This window comes from Heptranchias perlo, chromosome 15 (assembly GCF_035084215.1).
Source record: "Heptranchias perlo isolate sHepPer1 chromosome 15, sHepPer1.hap1, whole genome shotgun sequence".
Classification (NCBI taxonomy): domain Eukaryota; kingdom Metazoa; phylum Chordata; class Chondrichthyes; order Hexanchiformes; family Hexanchidae; genus Heptranchias; species Heptranchias perlo.
In genome coordinates this window covers 3,225,665-3,244,657 of record NC_090339.1, presented here as the reverse complement: position 1 = coordinate 3,244,657, position 18,993 = coordinate 3,225,665, and the positions used below count along the sequence as shown (strand labels likewise).

The window sequence follows — 18,993 nt, the reverse complement described above, 5'->3', positions numbered from 1 at the left end:
TCTTGGTGGCAGAGGCAGGGCACTTCCTCCTGTCCTCTGGGTAAAATATTTCCCTCCTCCTCCTCACACCGGCCAGCAGCACCTGAAGTGAGGTGTCGTTAAATCTTGGAGCTGGTTTGCCCCTCTGCTGCTCCAGTCTGCCTGGTTGCTCCTTTGTGCAGCAAAAGCCACTGGTGCAATGGCCCTTTAAATACAGACACTCCAGATGACAGCAGGTCATGTGGATGTACAGTCCGCCCGCTGCGCAGCTTTTAGATTGCAAATCCGGAAGCCACAATTAAGTCGCGATCACGTGGGGAAAGGTAGGGATTTATTTTTCGGGATTCCAATGCGCCGATTGGCCCCCCCGCCCCTCCCCCCATTGCCGTCCCACCGCCATTTTAAAATCCTGCCCCATATCTCCGGTTTGGTGGTTAACGTTTTGCTTTACACCAACCAGAATTACTAAATTGGGGCTGAGATATCGGTGTCCATTATGGTCACAATGTTACAAAATGCAAGTAATCATTGCCCTCCAAACAGAAAGCTTACAAGTGGTTGTAAATTTTGGCCACAAAAGCATTATGTGTACTTACACCTGTGCTGTGAGGAACGTTAGTTGGAGGCAGGGTCACTTTGAACTGACAGCCTTATTGAAGGACAGATGAGAGATCGAAACCCTTGGAGTTTTCTCACACTCAAGGTGGGGGAGTTCCTCACCCAGAATACGAATGGTCACAGACAGGCTGGTTTCTATTCCAGCTCAAATGGAAGGACAGTTTGGCCTCGAACAAAAATAGAACAGACATCGAGGGTGGCCATGGAGGATTATGTTATCCCATCCCGACAAAGGATGGTGCGACTTCCACGAACAATACAATCCTCTGATCATTGGGGTGTGCACCGAGAGGTTGGGGAGACGGTTTACACATCCTCTTACGGTGTGCCATATATCGTGCTCCCTGAACCTAACGGGGAGGCTCAACAAGTGTGGGGCAGCTTTATTTTCCCTTTGTTCATGAACAACATGAGGGATGATATAGTTACACTGGGATCAGAAAACCCGTCACAAGTTAAAAAGAATTGTATAAAGATTCAAGTACAACAATAATATCACACGGTTGAATCTAGTTGTGACGGGGCTTTATTTTCTGACGGATTATATAACGGACCGGTGGTGTGTACACAAAGGTGAGATATGAGGCGGTCCGGGTTATTGTCGATTCAAGCAATGTAACACTCCCACAAGGTTTATGTGACATGCATCATGTTAACTGGGCTCGTGCGTTACTAACTCGGATATTAGAGGGGTTCCATAAGCAGACAGCAGGGAGACAATGGAAGGGAGGACAGGATGGGGACTGAATCGTGCTCACCCGGCGACCCAGATCTAGCACTGATTGGGAGGCCGGGGGAATTACCGCAGGAGCGGTATTTAACAGGTTGGATACAGAAAATCAGTCTTATCATCAGGGGAGACTGACAGGACAACTGAAGAAGTTATTAACCAAAATAAATGAGGGTAACCTGGACCTGATCGATGAGGGGTCAGAGGGTCTCTCATCCTTTAATGAAATAGTCCAGGGTGTCCACACAAGCCGGGATAAGATTAATGAAATCATATACAATCAAGAGACCATTGCATCTCAGCCCTCTAAGGCGGTGGTGTGCAGCATTTATCTCAGTCATTGGCAGGAGGGAATAGCAGAAGGGCTGAGAGACATAGTTGAGGGAAAATTACCCACTTGGATAACGGAGGAACAATTGATCAAGTGGTCACCTGGCGAAACTAACCTGTGTCTAATAAGACGCTTTGCGAAGGTACAGATTGCCGAAGTGCCTTGTAAACAGTGTGGGGCCCAGGAAATCTTTGGGCTACTGATTGAGCTCCCTAGACTGGGCAACCAATCTGGCCGACCTCTGTTTGCCGTACAGTCGGTGGGGAGGTTAGTGGGAATCACCTTGACTGAATTCTATCAACCCCCCCGCCCTATTTGGTCTTGGGGACCAGTGGGGGGGGAAGTGAAACTTCAACTTTGTGTCCAACGGGGTGATGCCTGGGTTTGTGAAACTAATTACACTCAGGACCACCAGATATGTTTGTAAATGAATCACCCCTCTGTGACATGCGGGTAACGTCCCAATGGCAGGGTTCTCATATTGCTTACCAAGGAAGTGGGAAATACTGTTACACAACCACCGAGAAGACCTTCAGATATGGAGGTAGTGAGTGTCCACTAACACGGTCAATGGGATGTGTGACCCCCTCCCATGAGTTCGAACTAGGGTCCCATCGCGTCTCCCTGGTAACTGCAGTTGATCATGATGTCACCAGACTGAAGATCCGTGGGGACTTGATGGAAGAAGCATTCCAGGCTGTAATTCAATTCACGCACCCTATTCCCCCTTTATCGTTCAGTCTTCAAAGTGTCTTGGATAGAACTGTTACCTCTCAGAAACATCTGGTCAAAATGCAGCAGGATAACAAGGAAATGGAGAATGGGATACAAACCCCACATCATGGTGGGAGAATGTTTATAATGCTGGTGAATCCCCATGGGCACGTTTAGTGCTGGAGCTTTCCTGATCACACAAGTCCTGGTCACCATATCCCGAATAGTGTCTGCCTGCTGGGTCCGTGGGTGGGTCTCCAAGTTAAAACAGGATGTGAGCCTTTCAAACCATTCCCCTGTTGGACGAGATTAATTAAATAAGTGAGGGGTCAAAGACTTAGGCCCCGATTTTCGGATGGCCGAGCGGGTACGTTGAGGGCTGGGGGGCTCCTAAAATTGTAGAAATCTGGAGCGGGTTCAGAGCCCGGCTCCAACCCACTGATTTCCAGGTTCCCCAGTGATGCGTTCGGGGTGCGCGCACCTCCTGAATGTGGGACTCCCACCGGCAATTAAAGCCTTTACTCCCCTTGACAGATAGTTAAGGTTCTTGAGATACCTGATTGAGTGGAGATTTGGGCGGGGGTGCAATTTTGAAGGATCCTCAGCGTGTTTCCCGTGCTGTGGGAAACACTCCCTGTTGACCAGACGTGTTTCAGCCAGCAGCCAGTGGGAGATGCAAAGGTTTATTTGACAGGTGGGGAGAAAACCTCATTTATTGCACTCTGTCACTTCAGACACAGTTTCGGCTGCAAGACCTTTGTGTTTCCACTCAAAATTCTTACTTTCCACCCAAAACTGCTGTGCAAACATATTTACCTACGTTGCGGACTCCCTCAAACTCACATCGTCAGGATGGGGGTAACCATGGCTGCATTCATCATTTTATCCGAGGACGAGCAACATCACCAGCCTCGCCAGGCACAGTATCCACCTCCGCCACGTGGAGCTCCACAACACAGTGCTGCGCCACAGGCACCTGCACAAGAGCACGGAGGGCAACAACAGAGAGAGCGACGTTGCAGGAGGCGCTACCCTTGCAACAGGGTCTACAGACCGAGGCTCAGCTTCCTGGACCTCTCTGAAGAGCAGTGCATACAGAGGCTCAGAGTCAGTCGCCAGGTAGTTGCAGACATCTGCAGCCTCCTTCATGCTGAGCTGCTCCTGGCTGGGCCGAGCAGCATCTCCTTCTCCGTCGCTGGCAAAGTCACTACTGCCCTCAACGTCTTCACCTCCAGATCATTCCAGGGTGCCACCGGGGACATCGCTGGGGCCTCTCAGTCGTCTGCACACAAGAGCGTAAGGCAGGTCACTGATGGCTTGTTTCGCAGGGCCTCACGCTACATCAACTTCCCAATGGAGGACTCAGCCAGAAGGAGAGGGCAGTGGGATTCCAGGCTGTAGCAGGCAAAGGGAGTTACCAGAGTGGTTTTGAGTAAAGATGGTGCTTGAGTGTTTGCCGAGGTTGCCCTTTGGAGATGTGAATTCCCTTGTAACCCAGATGTTGAGAAGGAAGGAAAATGAGAGGTGAGGAGCTGAGTGAAGGCTGTCTGAGTGGTAGACAATGTGGATTGGCACCAATACCTAGCCTTACCTTGGCTACCCTTGTGAGGTCACTGAACCTCTTCCCGCACTGTGTGGTAGTTCTAGGGATGGTGCAGGTTGCACTCCCTCCGGACAGCCTCCACTACCCTCTTATGGGACTTCCTGCCCTCAATGCTCCGCAGTCTGCCTCTTTTAGTCCTCATCAACCAGCAACACCTCCAGAGATCCACCTGAGAATGGAGGGGCCCACGCTGCTGACCCTCACCCCCTGACCCCCATGGATGATCCCCCTGCTCTCACTTCACACATTGCTGCTGTTCTCCTTCTTTCCTGCTACTCAGGAAGTGATGTTACCCGTTAACTGGCTGCGGCCCTTTAAAGTCTGAAGCAGCGGTGGTAAACCTGTCAGGAGCAGTAATACTGCCCAACACCCACCCTGCAGTAAATGAGAGCTGCAGGGGGAAATTGCAGTGAGTTCACGGTGGATTCATGTCTTTTCATCAGCTCTGAGGGCATTAAGAATCATCCACGTAGTGTGGGCCTGGAGTCACAGGTAGGTCAGACCTAGGGAGAGATGGCAGGTCATACGAACATAGGGAAATGAGGGGCAGGAAAAGACCAGCTGGTCCATCAAACCTGTCCCATACTCATGATACCTGGAGCATCGTGATTCGACACCTCCTACCCCACTGCCTATATCTGAAATTCAGGCTTGCACTACCCCCGATTTTCCACCCATTCTGTGTCTCTTCTGTTCAGATTCATGAGTTCAGTGATGTAAAAGAAAAATCTCCCCGCCAGGACCACTCGTTAAAAATGGACGAAAAACAATCACCGAGTCACTGAATAACACAGACCCTCTGCTGGTTGTGGACTGTGGACTGACTGATGAGTTAAGTACAGGGAGCCCAATACAAACCTCTGGACACAGACCTGTCTGTCAAAATGACCACAGCCAATCATTGATCCTGCCCCTCCTCACAGGTCTCACATACAGCTGTCAATCAAAATCACCAACTCCAGACTGACCTGATTCTTTGATCTGAGCCAGAAACCTCGGCCCATCTGTTTCAAGACTCTGTGAATCCGTGTCAGAATAACACATTGTACCAGTCATAGCCATTCAAATAATGCTTTAATCATAGACTCATTAACCTTGCAGCACAGAAGGAGGCCATTCGGCCTGCCATACTGTGCCGGCTCTTTGAAAGAGCTGTCCGATTTCGTCCCACAACCCAGCTTTTCCCCCATAACCCTGCAAATTAGTCCACTTCAAATACATGTCCAATTGCCTTTTGAAACTTCCAGTGGAATTTGCATCACATCTGAACCAGGTGGCTTGTTAACTTTGAGTGATGCCAACCTATTTAGCACCTCCTTTCTATCTATTTTTATCCTATCAACTATCCATACTCCCTCCTCCTCCACTGACATTAACTTCGTCCTCTTCTTTTGTGAAGACAGGTGCAAAGTATTCATTCAGTACCTCAATCATACACTCTGCCTCCACAAGAAGATTCCCTCCTTTGTCCCTAATTGGCCCCACCATTCCTTGAACTATCCTTTTACTTTTTATATGTTTATAAAATATTTTGGGGTTCCCTTTTATGTTCTCTTTTATGTTCCATTTAATAATGCCGATAACTCAACATTCAATCGATATCAGCATAATAATCTCCCCTTTGTTTGACCGAAGCCAAGGACCTGATTTTCCTCCATGTCAGGGTCACACTGGAATTGTGCCAGGATTGCACGTCCGCTTCCCAATGTGACCCCACCATAACCCTGTCCAATTTTCATGTGTGGAGCTTAACTAACTATTCAGGGTGATTTCCCAGTGATATTTACTCCCTCTGTTGGGAGGCTGCCTCTGGGAATGAGAGAAATCCAGTGTTGCTGCAGCAGCTTAAAGAGGCCAGGGCATCCATTGGGCTTGAGCAGCAACTTAGAAAGTTACAATAATGTTTGAGGCTGGTTCTTCGTGGCGCAGAGGCCCTAAATTTCTGACTCCTCACTTGAGGTGTTTTTGGTAGAAATAAGGCAAAGGAGGTAAAACATTTTGAGATTGAGGTAAGGAGTCACATAAAATACATGGTCCAGTCTCAGTGCAAGAACGTGGCCTTGGTCGTGAGTGCATCCCCTGTCCAGCAACTCCCAGTCAGAAACTCAATGCCAGAAGAAATTTGATAACCTGATAAGGGGAGCCAAGGTAAGAGAGACAAGGCACGACTTAAACTGAACCAAATTTAAAAGCATGACCCAGATTTTGCTGGAGTGGGGCATTTCACGGAGAGCCCCGTTAGTTCGACTTGTTAAAATGTTTTGCGCACAAAGTTTCTGGAAGTGTGAGCTTATAATGACATGGCGAGGGAAACAGGGTATCTGGGACCTTGGTAAACAACGGAACAAACAATGTATCTCCTTAATCAATGAGATTTAAGGATTGAGAAATAAACAGAGGAAGGACTGAGAAGGAGGGTGAATTAAAGTGACTGAATTCAATGTCAAATCAGGTGCAGAAAGAGAAATAAAGAGAGGGAAAGAAAGATTGGATTAAGAGAGAAGAAAAAAGAGAGAAAGGAAAAGTAGGAAAAAATTACAACATTTTAAATTTGACATTTTTAAAATCTCCTAAAACAATTCTCAACCTGGAGGAAGGAGGCTCCACTAATGATGATATACTTTCTGGGCAAGAGAGATTAATTGACAATTATGTTGTTAAAAGGTTACTTACGCTGTTATTTACTAGACTTCACTTTCTGTGGCGAGTTTCCATAGGAACACAGGAACAGGAGTAGGCCATTCATCCCCTTGAGCCTGTTCCATCATTCAATTAGATCATGGCTGATTTGTATCTTAACTCTATCTACCCGCCTTGGTTACATAACCCTTAATACCCTTGCCTAACAAAAATCTATCAATCTCAATTTTGAAATTTTCTATTGACCTCGTCAGAGAGAGAAAAAAGAGACTTGCTATTTCGGGGTGAGAATTCCAGATTTCCACTACCCTTTGTGTGAAGAAGTGCTTTCTGACATCACCCTTGAACTGCCTAACTCTAATTTTAAGGTTATGCCCCCTTGTTCTGGACTCCCCCATCAAAGGAAATAGTTTCTCTCTGTCCACCTTATCAAATCCTTCAAATATCTTAAACAGCTCAATTAGATCACCCATTAATCTTCTATACTCAAGGGAATACAAGCCTAGTCTATGCAACATGTCCTCATAGTTTTACTCTTTTAGTCCTAAATGGGGTCCAAGCACAACTCTATATATCTGTAACATAACTTCCACCCTTTGTATTCCAGCCCTCTCGAGATAAAGGCCAACATTCCATTACCCTTTTTAGTTATTTTTTGCACCTGTCCACTAGGTTTTAGTGATTTCTGTACTCGGACCCCATGCTCCCCAATTTGCGGACGGCACCAAATTGGGAGGTATAGTTAATATGGAGGAAGAATGCAACTAAATACATGAAGACATTAATAAACTTGCAGAATGGGCGTGTAATTGGTAAATGAATTTCACTAGAGATAAGTGTGAGGTGGTGCATTTTGGTAGGAAGAACAAGGAGGCCACATACTGCTTGGATAATAAAGAGTCTAAATGGGATAGAGGAGCAAAGAGATCTAGGGGTACAGATACACAAATCACTAAAAGTAGCGATGCAGGCCAATAAGGCCATAAAAAAAAAGCAAACCAATCATTGGGGTTCATATCTAGAGGGATAGAATTGAAAAACAGAGAAGCTATGTTAAACTTGTATAGAACCTTGGTTAGACCACATTTGGAGTACTGTGCACATTTCTGGTCTTCATATTATAAAAAGTGTATCGAGGCACTGGAGAAGGTGCAAAAAAGATTCACAAGGATGATGCCAGAACTGAGAGGATAGACTTATCAAGAAAGGCTGAACAGGCTGGGGCTCTTTTCTCCAGGAAGGAGAAGGCTGTGGGTGACCTAATAGAGGTCTTTAAGATGATGAAAGGGTTTGATATGATAGGGTAGATGTAGAGAAAATGTTTCCGCTTGTGGAGAGTCCAAAACTAGAGGTCATAAATATGAGATAGTCACTAATAAATCCAATAGGGAATTCAGGAGAAACTTCTTTACCAAAAGCCTGGTAAGAATGTAGTTGAGGCGAATAGCATAGATGCAATTAAGGGGAAACTAGACAAGCACATGAGGGAGAAATGATGTGGAGATGCCGGTGATGGACTGGGGTTGACAATTGTAAACAATTTTACAACACCAAGTTATAGTCCAGCAATTTTATTTTAAATTCACAAGCTTTCGGAGGCTTCCTCCTTCCTCAGGTGAACGAAATGAAATCCTCGAAATGAAATCGCATTTATAATTCACAGAACAATGCTTGGTGATTACAGACAGTTTTTTTCAACTGCCCGTTGCCAAGGCAATCAGTGTGCAGACAGACAGGTGTTACCTGCAAGGGCTCAGAATATACAAATCACCAAAAAAAACAACAAACAAAAAATAAACAGAGATAGAGAGGTAGAAACATAGAAAAGACAGCAACTGACCCATTATATTAAAAACAGATAACATTTGTTCGCTGGTGGGGTAACGTGTAGCGTGACATGAACCCAAGATCCTGGTTGAGGCCGTCCTCATGGGTGCGGAACTTGGCTATCAATTTCTGCTTGACGATTTTGCGTTGTCGTGTGTCTCGAAGGCCGCCTCTCTATCTCTGTTTTTTTTTTGTTTGTTGTTTTTTTTGGTGATTTGTATATTCTGAGACCTTGCAGGTAACACCTGTCTGTCTGCACACTGATTGCCTTGGCAACAGGCAGTTGAAAAAAACTGTCTGTAATCACCAAGCATTGTTCTGTGAATTATAAATGCGATTTCATTTCGAGGATTTCATTTCGTTCACCTGAGGAAGGAGGAAGCCTCCGAAAGCTTGTGAATTTAAAATAAAATTGCTGGACTATAACTTGGTGTTGTAAAATTGTTTACAAATGAGGGAGAAAGGAATAGAAGGACATCCTGATAGGTGACGAGTGATGGGAGGAGGCTCGTGTGAAACATGAACTACTGTCTACAGGCTACTGTGCTGTAGACTCTGTGACCATGTAACTCTATGTAAATTTCTCTGCTCCTCTACAGTTCCCAGCTTCTCGCCATTTAGAAAATACTCTGATCTATCTTTCTTAGGCCCAAAGTGGATGACCTCACATTTCCCCACATTGAACTCCATCTTCCACTGTTTTGCCTACTCACTTAGTCTATCAATGTCCCTCTGCTACTTTCTGTTCCCATATACAATATTTACTGTGCCACCTATCATAGTATGATAGTAGGTACAGCATAGGAGGAGGCCGTTCAGTCCATCGTGCCAATGCCAGCTCTTTGAAAGAGCTGCCCAATTAGTCCCATTCCTCTGCTATTTCTCCATAGCCGTGTAATTTTTTTTCCCTTCAAGTATTTATCTAATTCCCTTTTGAAATTTACGACTGAATCTGCTTCCACCACCCTTTCAGGCAGTGTATCCCAGATCATTACAGCTCACTGGGTAAAACAATGTTTCCTCATGTCACCTCTGGGTCTCTTTCTGATCTCCATAACTCTGTGCCTTTGGATACCGACCCTTCTGTCATTGGAAACAGTTTCTCCTTATTTACTCTATCAAAACTGTTCATAATTTTGAACACCTCTATCAAATCTCCCCTTAACCTTCTCTGTTCTAAGGAGAACAACCCCAGTTTCTCCAGTCTCTCCACATAAATGAAGTCCCTCATCCCTGGCACCATTCTAGTAAATCTCCTCTGCACCCTCTCTAAGGCCTTGACATCCTTCCTAAAGTGTGGTGCCCAGAATTGAACACAAGACTCCAGCTGAGGCCTAACCAGTGTTTTTTTAAGGTTTAGCATAACATCCTTGCTTTTGTACTCTCTGCCTCTATTAATAATGCCCAGGATCACTTATGCTTGCCCATTCACTAAATCCCCATGAAGCCTCTTTGCATCCTCCTCACAACTCACATTCCCACCTAGTTTTTTGTCATCAGCTGAGAGATTGGGAAATGTTGATGTTCAAAGGGACCTGGGTGTCCTTGTACATGAGTCACTGAAAGCTAAAATGCAGGTGTAGCAAGCAATTCGGAAGGCAAGTAGTATGTTGGTCTTACAAGAGGATTTGAGTACAGGAGTAAAGATGTCTTACTGCAATTATATAGGGCCTTGGTGAGACCGCACTTAAGTATTGTGTACAATTTTGGTCTCCTTACCTAAGAAAGGATATACTTGCCACAGAAGGAGTGCAACGAAGGTTCACCAGACTGATTCCTGGCATGGCGGGATTGTCGTATGAGGAGAGATTCAGTAGACTAGGCCTGTATTCTCTAGAGTTTAGAAGAATGAGAGGTGATCTCATTGGAACACACAAAATTCTTACAGGGCTCGACAGGGTAGATGCAGGGAGGATGTTTCCCCTGGCTGGGGAGTCTAGAACCAGGGGTCACAGTCTCAGGATAAGAGGTAGGCCATTTAGGACTGAGATGAGGAGAAATTTCTTCATTCAGAGGGTGGTGAATCTTTGGAATTCTTTACCCCAGAGGGCTCAGCCATTGAGTACGTTCAAAACAGAGATCGATAGATTTCTAGATATTAAAGGCATCAAAGGATCTGGGGATAGTGCAGGAAAATGGCATTGAGGTAGAAGGTCAGCCATGATCTTGTTAAATGGTGGAGCAGGCTCGAGGGGCTGGATGGCCTACTCCTGCTCCTATTCTTTATGTTCTTATGTTCTTATAGAGCCAATTGTAGACAATTAAATAGTATAGAGTCAATTGTAGACAATTAAATAGTATAGAGTCAATTGTAGACAATTAAATAGTATAGAATCAATTGTAGACAATTAAATAGTATCGCATCAATTGTAGACAATTAAATAGTATCGCATCAATTGTAGACAATTAAATAGTATCGCATCAATTGTAGACAATTAAATAGTATAGAGCCAATTGTAGACAATTAAATAGTATAGAATCAATTGTAGACAATTAAATAGTATAGAATCAATTGCAGTATAATCCAATCGTATAGAGTCAATTGCAGTCAACACAGGAACCAAGTTGAACCCAGTCAAGGTGACTATAATTCAGAATTTACATGTTTTGCTATGTTTAATAACTGGTGTCATCACAATCTGAAGCCCAGGACTCAGTGAGTGTGCTGCACAGGGTCTGAGATGGGACACAGAGCAGGAATAGGGTACAAGATGTCATGAGAACATAAGAACATAAGAAATAAGGGCAGGAGTAGGCCATAAGGCCCCTCGAGCCTGCTCCACCATTCAATAAGATCATGACTGATCTTCGACCTCAACTCCACTTTTCCTCCTGATCTCCATTTCCCTTGATTCCCTTAGAGTCCAAAAATCTATTGATCTCAGCCTTGAAAAAACTCAACGACTGAGCATTCACAGTCCTCTGGGGTAGAGAATTCCAAATATTCACAACTCCTCTGAGTGAAGAAATTCCTCATCTCATTCCTAAATGTACAACCCCTTATCCTGAGACTATACCCCTTAGTTCTAGACTCTCCAGCCAGGAGAAATGGCCACTCAGCATCTACCCTGTCAAGCCCTCTCAGAATCTTTTATGTTTCAATGAGATCACCTCTTCTTCTTCTGAACTCCAGAGACTATAGGCCCATTCAACTCAATCTCTCCTCATAGGACAACCGTGTCGTCCCAGGAATAAATCAAATGAACCTTCATTGCACCACCTCTAAGGCAACTATATCCTTCCTTAGATAAGGAGACCAAAACTGTACACAGTACTCCAGGTGTGGTCTCACCAAAGTCCTGTACAATTGCAGCAAGACTTCCTTACTCTTGTACTCCAACCTCCTTGCAATAAAGGCCAACATACTGTTTTCCTTCCTAATTGCTTGCTGTACCTGCATGTTAACATTTTGTGTTTTGTGAACAAGAACACCCAAATCTCTCTGAACACCAACATTCAATGGTTTCTCACCATTTAAAAACTATTCCATTTTTCTTTTCTATAGTGAATAACCTCACATTTCCCCACATCATACTCCACCTGCCACCTTCTTGCCTACTCACTTAACCTGTCAATATCCCTTTGCAGACTCTTTGTGTCCTCCTCACAGCTTACTTTCCCACCTAGCTTTATATCATCAGCAAACTTGGATACATTACACTTGGTCCCTTCATCTAAGCCATTAATATAGATTGTAAATAGCTGAGGCCCAAGCACTGATCCTTGCGGCACCCCACTAGTTACAGCCTGCCAACCTGAGAATGACCCGTTTATCCCTACTCTCTGTTTTCTGTCTGTTAACCAATCCTCTATCCATGCTAATATATTACCCCCAATCCCATGAGCCCTTATCTTGTGTAACAACCTTTTGTCTGTCACCTCATTGAATGCCTTTTGAAAATCCAAGTATACCACATCCACTGGTTCCCCTTTATCGATCCTGCTAGTTACATCGTCAGGGAGGGAGGTAAGAAAATCAAAAGTGGCCTCAGCACAAGGGAAGGAGCTGATTGGTTGGTAGCTGGTGAGTATTTCTTTTTCTGGTGAGTGCTTTTTTTAAGGCGTAGTTTATTTTCAGTTAAGTTTATTTAATAATCTAATAAATCGAGGCATGGCAGGGAACCTTAGTCCCGTGGAATGCACATCCTGTGCCATGTGGGAACTCCAGGACGCTTCCCATGTCCTGAACGGCCACAGGTGCAGGAAGTGTCATCAGTTGGAGGAGCTCAAGCTCCAGTTTTCGGACATTGAGCAGCAGCTGGCGTCACCGCAGTGTATCCGTGAGGCTGAGAGTTTCATGGATAGCACGTTTCAGGAGGTGATCACTCCACAGCTTAGGAGTGTTCAGGCAGAGAGGGACTGGGTGATCATCAGACAGACAAGGAGGACCAGGCAGGTAGAGCAGGAGTCCCCTGAGTGCATCTCACTCTCTAACCACTAGTGAGGGAGAGCATTCCACTGCGGTGTGCAGCCGGAGCCAAGACCATAGTACCATGGATGGCTGTACAGGGAGGGAGGAGACGGTCAGGAGAGCAATAGTGATAGGGGATTCTATAGTTAATGGAGCAGACAGGCGTTTCTGCGGCCACAGACTTGATTCCAGGATGGTATGTTGCCTCCCTGGTGCCAGGGTCAAGGATGTCACTGAGCGACTGCAGAACATTCTGGAGGGGGGGTTGAACAGCCAGAGGTCGTGGTCCATATCGGAACCAACGACATAGGTAGAAAGAGGGATGTGGTCCTGCAGGCAGATTTTAAGGAGTTAGGAAAGAGATTAACAAGCAGGACCTCAAAGGTAGTAATCTCTGGATTACTCCCGATGCCATGCACCAGCGAGTATAGAAATAGGAGGATAGAGCAGATGAATGCGTGGCTGGAGAGATGGTGCAGGAGCCACGGCTTTAGATTCCTGGGGCATTAGGACCAGTTCTGGGGGAGGTGGGATCTTTGCAGGCTGGATGGTTTGCACCTCAATGGAGCTGTGACCAATGTCCTCGTGGAGAGGTTCACTAGTGCTGTGGATGGGGGGCGGTGGTTAAACTAATTTGGCAGGGGGATGGGCAACAGGATGTAGCATTGCAAAGGAGAAACAAGGTGCACAAAGGATTGGGAGAGAAAGGAAGCACTCGGATAAAAAATAGTACGGTATTAGGTAGGATCAGACTAAGAGAGAATACAAGAAAGTCTAAGACTGGTTTGCAGTGCTTGTGTGTAAATGCACGAAGCATGGTGAACAAGGTTGGTGAGCTGCAGGCGCAAATAGCCACATGGGAATATGATGTCATGGCAATAACGGAGACATGGCTCAAAAAAGGGCAGGATTGGATACTAAATATTCCTGGATACATGGGGGGTGATTTCAAACCCCAAAAACGGGTGTGTTGGGGGGCGGGTGCGAGTTGAAAATAGTTTTTCTGGGTTGCAACTGCAAAGTTTTTGGATTCGGCATTCCGATTGGGATGCCTGTACTTTTCCACGTCGAAGTTAAACCCGGAAATAAAGCCGGGTTGGATTCGCGACCCAAAAAACAACTATTTTCAACTCCCACCCACCCCCAACCCACCTGTTTTTAGGGTTTAAAATCACCCCCAAGGTGTTCAGGAAAAATAGGGAAGGAAAGAAAGTGGGGGGTGGTGTCAGTATTGATTAAGGAGAATATTTCAGTGCTGGAGAGAGATGATGTCCTGGAGGGGTCAAGGACAGAATCTATTTGGTTGGAGTTAAGAAATAATAGAGGTGCCATTACACTACTGGGTGTATTCTATAGGCCACCAAATAGTGGGAAGGATATAGAGGAGCAAATTTGCAGGGAAATTACAGAGAGGTGCAAAAGCCATAGAGTAGTGAGAACGGGAGACTTCAACAATCCTAATATAAGCTGGGATAGTAATAGTGAAAGAGGCAAAGAGGGAGAAGGATTTTTAAAATGTGTTCAGGCGAACTTTCTTGACCAGTACGTTTCCCATCCAATGAGGAAGGAGGCATTGCTCGACTTGGTTCTGGGGAATGAGGCAGGCCAAGTGGAGCAAGTGTCAGTGGGGGAGCATTTAGGGAACAGCGATCATAGGATCATAAGGTTTAGAATAGCTATGGAAAAGGACACGGACCATTCTAAAGTAAAAATACTCAATTGGAAGAGAGCCAATTTCAGTGGAATCAGAACAGATCTGGCCCGGGTAAATTGGAATCAAAGATTGGCAGACAAAACTGCAATTGAACAATGGGCGGCCTTTAAAGAGGAGATGGTTCAGGTACAGTCCAGGTACATTCCCATGAGGGAGAAAGGTAGGGCAACTAAAGCCAGAGCTCCCTGGATGACGAAAGAGATAGAGAACAAGATGAAGCAGAAAAAGGGGCGTATGGCAGATGTCAGGTTGATAACACAAGTGAGAACCAGACTGAATATAAAAAGTTCAGAGGGGAAGTGAAAAATGAAATAAGAGGGGCAAAGAGAGAGTATGAGAATAGACTGGCAGCCAACATAAAAGGGAATCCAAAAGTCTTCTATCGGCATGGAAACAGTAAACGGGTGGTAAGAGGAGGGGTGGGGCCGATTCGGGACCATAAAGGAGATCTACTCGTGGAGACAGAGGGAATGGCCGAGGAACTAAATGAGTACTTTGCATCTGTCTTTACCTATGTACCTTTATCTATGTTTGCGAAGGAAGAAGGTGCAGCCAGAGTCTCAGTAAAGGAAGATGCAATTGAGACTTAGCTGCACTTAATGGGATGGACCCTAGGTTGCTGAGGGAAGTAAGGATGGAAATTGCAGAGGTATTGGCCATAATCTTCCAAACTTCCTTAGGTACGGAGTGGTGCCAGAGGACTGGAAAATTGCAAATGTTACACCCTTGTTCAAAAAAGGATGTACGGATAAACCCAGCAACTACAGGCCAGTCGGTTCAACCTTGGGTGGTGGGGAAACTTTTAGAAACGATAATCCGGGACAGAATTAACAGTCACTTGGACAAGTGTGGATTGATCAGGGAAAGCCGGCACGGATTTGTTAAAGTCAAATCATGTTTAACTAACCTGATAGCGTTTTTTGATGAGGTAACAGAGAGGGTCGATGAGGGTTGATGTGGTGCATATGGACTTTCAAAAGGCAATTGCTAAAGTGCCGCATGGTAGGCTTGCCATCAAGATTGCGACCTATGGAATAAAGGGGGCAGTAGCAACATGGATACAGAATTGGCTAAGTGACAGGAAACAGAGAGTAGTGGTGAATGGTTGTTTTTCAGACTGGAGGGAGGTGTACAGTGGTGCTCCCCAGGGGTCAGTGCTGGGACCACTGCTTTTCTTGATATATACGAATGACTTGGACTTGGGTGTACAGGGCACAATTTCAAAATTTGCAGATGACACAAAACTTGGAAGAGTCGCAACCAGTGAGCAGGATAGTGATAGACTTCAAGAGGATATTGACAGACTGGTGGCATTGGCGGACAGATGGCAGATGAAATTTAACGCAGAAAAATGCGAAGTGATGCATTTCAGTTGGAAAAATGAGGAGAGGCAATATAAACTAGAGGGCACAATTCTAAAAGGGATACAGGAACAGAGAATTCTGGGGGTATTTGTACACAAATCATTGAAAGTGGCAGGGCAGGTTGAGAAAGCGGTTAAAAAAGCATATGGAATCCTGGGATTTATAAATAGAGAAAGAGAGTACAAAAGTAAGGAAGTCATGATGAATCTTTATAAAACAATTGGTTCTGGAGTATTGTGTCCAGTTCTGGGCGCTGCACTTTAGGAAAGATGTGAAGGCCTTAGAGAGGGTGCAGAAGAGATTTACTGGAATGATACCATGGATGGGGAACTTTAGTTATGTGTATAGACTGGAGAAGCTGGGGTTGATCTCCTTGGAACAGAGAAGGTTGCGAGGAGATTTGATAGAGGTATTCAAGATCAGGAAGGGTCAAGACAGAATAGATCGAGAGAAACTGTTCCCATTGACGGAAGGCCAAGCTCAGAGGGCATAGATTTAATGTGATTGGCAAAAGAACCAAAGGTAATATGAGGAAAAACCTTTTTACACAGAGAGTGGTTAGGATCTGCCTGAGAGGCTGGTGGAGGCAAATTCAATCATGGCCTTCAAAAGGGAACTGGATAAGTAGTTGAAGGGAAAAAGTTTACAGGGCTACGGGGATAGGGCGGGGGAGTGGGATTAACTGGATTGCTCTTGCAGAGAGCCGGCACGGACTCGATGGACCAAATGGTCTCCTTCCGTGCTGTAACCTTTCTATGATTCTATACTGTAAAGGCAGATACAATTATGAGCAATGATTTCAGTTGGTGTAATTATCCAATGCTGAGTTGGGTTTTGTCACGACTGGCCTTTAACAAGTGCTTAACACTCTTAAAACTCCTTTTTTTGGTGGTCTAACATTAGTCAGCAGTTTAACGTGGGAGCAAGAACGAGTAGCAGTAAAAATGGAAGTCCAACCATGTTTTCAGCCAGCCTTGTTCAACTATTTACTCAATTTACTTTGTTGTCAAACTTTGCCCACATTCAGTAACATGGGACCAGATCACATCCTCCCAAAGAGCTGAAACTTCTCAATCATTCCTGAACTCATGTGTAACATTTGTGTATTGATATTATTTTCAGAGATCAAATGGCCCAGTCTACACTCTCCAAGTTCTTCACTGCTGAGGAGAGCAGGAACCTGCAATCTGAGTATAGCACTGGTGAATTGGAAGCAGTGATTCTTCAGATAAAGAGTAAGTTAGACAATTTAGACAACATGCAGCTTAACATTGCAGTGGTGGGTGATGCGGGCTCAGGGAAATCCACCTTCATCAACGCTGTGAGAGGTCTTCACAGCGAAGATCAGGGAGCTGCTCCAACTGGGAATGAAGAAACCCGGATGGAGCCAACCAGGTATCCCTATCGAGCTCTGCCCAATGTTCAACTCTGGGATCTTCCAGGAACAAATTCCTTCCGTTTTGAAATCAGTAATCACCTAAAGATGATGAGGTTTGAAAGCTATGACTTTTTCATCATTGTGTCCCAGTCACGATTCAGAGAGAACGATGCAGAGCTTGCCAAAAAGATTCAAGAACAGGACAAAGAGTTCTACTATGTCCGGTCCAAAATAGACAATGATGTCCATGCACTGAAGATGCAAGGTGCCGACTTTAGTGAAGGGCTGAGGACAATCCGCATGGACTGTGTCAGCAACTTCCAAAGTGTTGGAGTTACACCACCAGCCATTTTTCTGATCTCAAGTTTTGACCTGGACAAATATGAATTTCCTAAATTAAAGTCGACTCTCGCCAATGATCTCCTGAGAATAAAATCAATTGCTTTCTCGCTCTCACTCCCAAAGATTATGTTGGAAATTACAGAACCCAAAATGCGAATGTTGAAGAAGAGACTCTGTCTGTTGGCCGTGCTCGCTGGAGCAGTGGGTGCAGTGCCAGTGCCAGGGTTGTCTTTCATTACTGGCATTGGGTTGACAGTTTCTGGGCTGATATACCTCCAGAAACAGGTGGGACTCAATGACAAGTCTCTGCAAAGCCTGGCCAGCAAAGTTGTTAAGCCCACTTCAGTTCTGAAAACTGAAATGAGTCGTCGATTGCCAAGTAAGATCCCACCAGCATTTACCAAGGTACTGTTAGGTATCACCGTCGTCATCTGCATGATAGCTGGGATCAAACACAGCTTCAGTCCGGTGACCCTCTCTATCTTTGGGACAGTGTCGTCCTTTGCTTTTACCTACAAGTTACTGAAGGATTCACTAAAAGACCATTTGGAAGCTCGGCAGCAGGTGGTGAGGAGTGCACTTAGAATAGATTGACATGATCTCCTGTACGTCACACCTATCAACATTACTGCTTTGTTTGTAGAGACTGTAGTGCTGTTTGACCTCGAATGTTACACAGGTTAACCTCCATTTTGAATGTATTGTATGAGCACTTCCTTCAGTGCATCGTAGCTGCAAGATTTGGCTGCAGATTTCTTCGAGCTGTTATACTGCACTCCTGTTAAAATCTGCATCACACAATCAGACTGGTCAACTCTCCAACACCCAGTGAGAGACTGAGGATGAGATTGTAAATTCCCACCTCAGGATAATCATTACACAAGTGTAATGACTTGTCCTGCTTCCTGTCACTATGGAGACCGAGCTATCCCAGTGTCCATAGTGATAGTTAAAACCCTCTATGTGGTGAAAGGCGCTATATAAATGCAAGTCTTTTTTTTTCTTTCACTGTTACTGAGTGAAATCCAGCTACACTGATGGGGGTGTCGTGTGATGGATTTGAATTACTGTTGCACCTGTGATTGATTGACATTAAATATTGAACTACTTTATCGTAAGGAATCTTACAACACCAGGTTACAACAGAAAAACTGTTGGACTATAACCTGGTGTTGTAAGATTCCTTACATTTGTCCACCCCAGTCCATCACCGGCATCTCCACATCATGGCTACTTTATTGTAACCATCAGTACTTAACCCTGTGATGGTATTAATTGTATTAGTATAGATGTTGTGAAATAAAGCAGTGTTCGTTAATGCACCTCTGTGTTCGACTCAGTC

The 18,993-nt window shown here is 45.0% G+C and overlaps 2 protein-coding genes across 2 annotated transcripts in view; one reads left to right on the top strand and one right to left on the bottom strand.

Annotated features, from left to right (window-relative positions):
• The window catches only part of LOC137332839 (interferon-inducible GTPase 5-like), a 380,546-nt gene that overhangs the window by 282,716 nt on the left and 78,837 nt on the right, over positions 1-18,993 (bottom strand). The window lies entirely within an intron of this gene.
• On the top strand, positions 17,061-18,245 carry LOC137332668 (interferon-inducible GTPase 5-like). Its single transcript, XM_067996613.1, has one exon. It carries the CDS (start codon positions 17,061-17,063, stop codon positions 18,243-18,245), a length of 1,185 nt encoding a protein of 394 aa, XP_067852714.1.

Coding starts and splice junctions, on each gene's coding strand:
- LOC137332668 (XM_067996613.1), top strand. CDS start 17,061: ATGGCCCAGTCTACACTCTCCAAGTTCTTCACTGCTGAGGAGAGCAGG.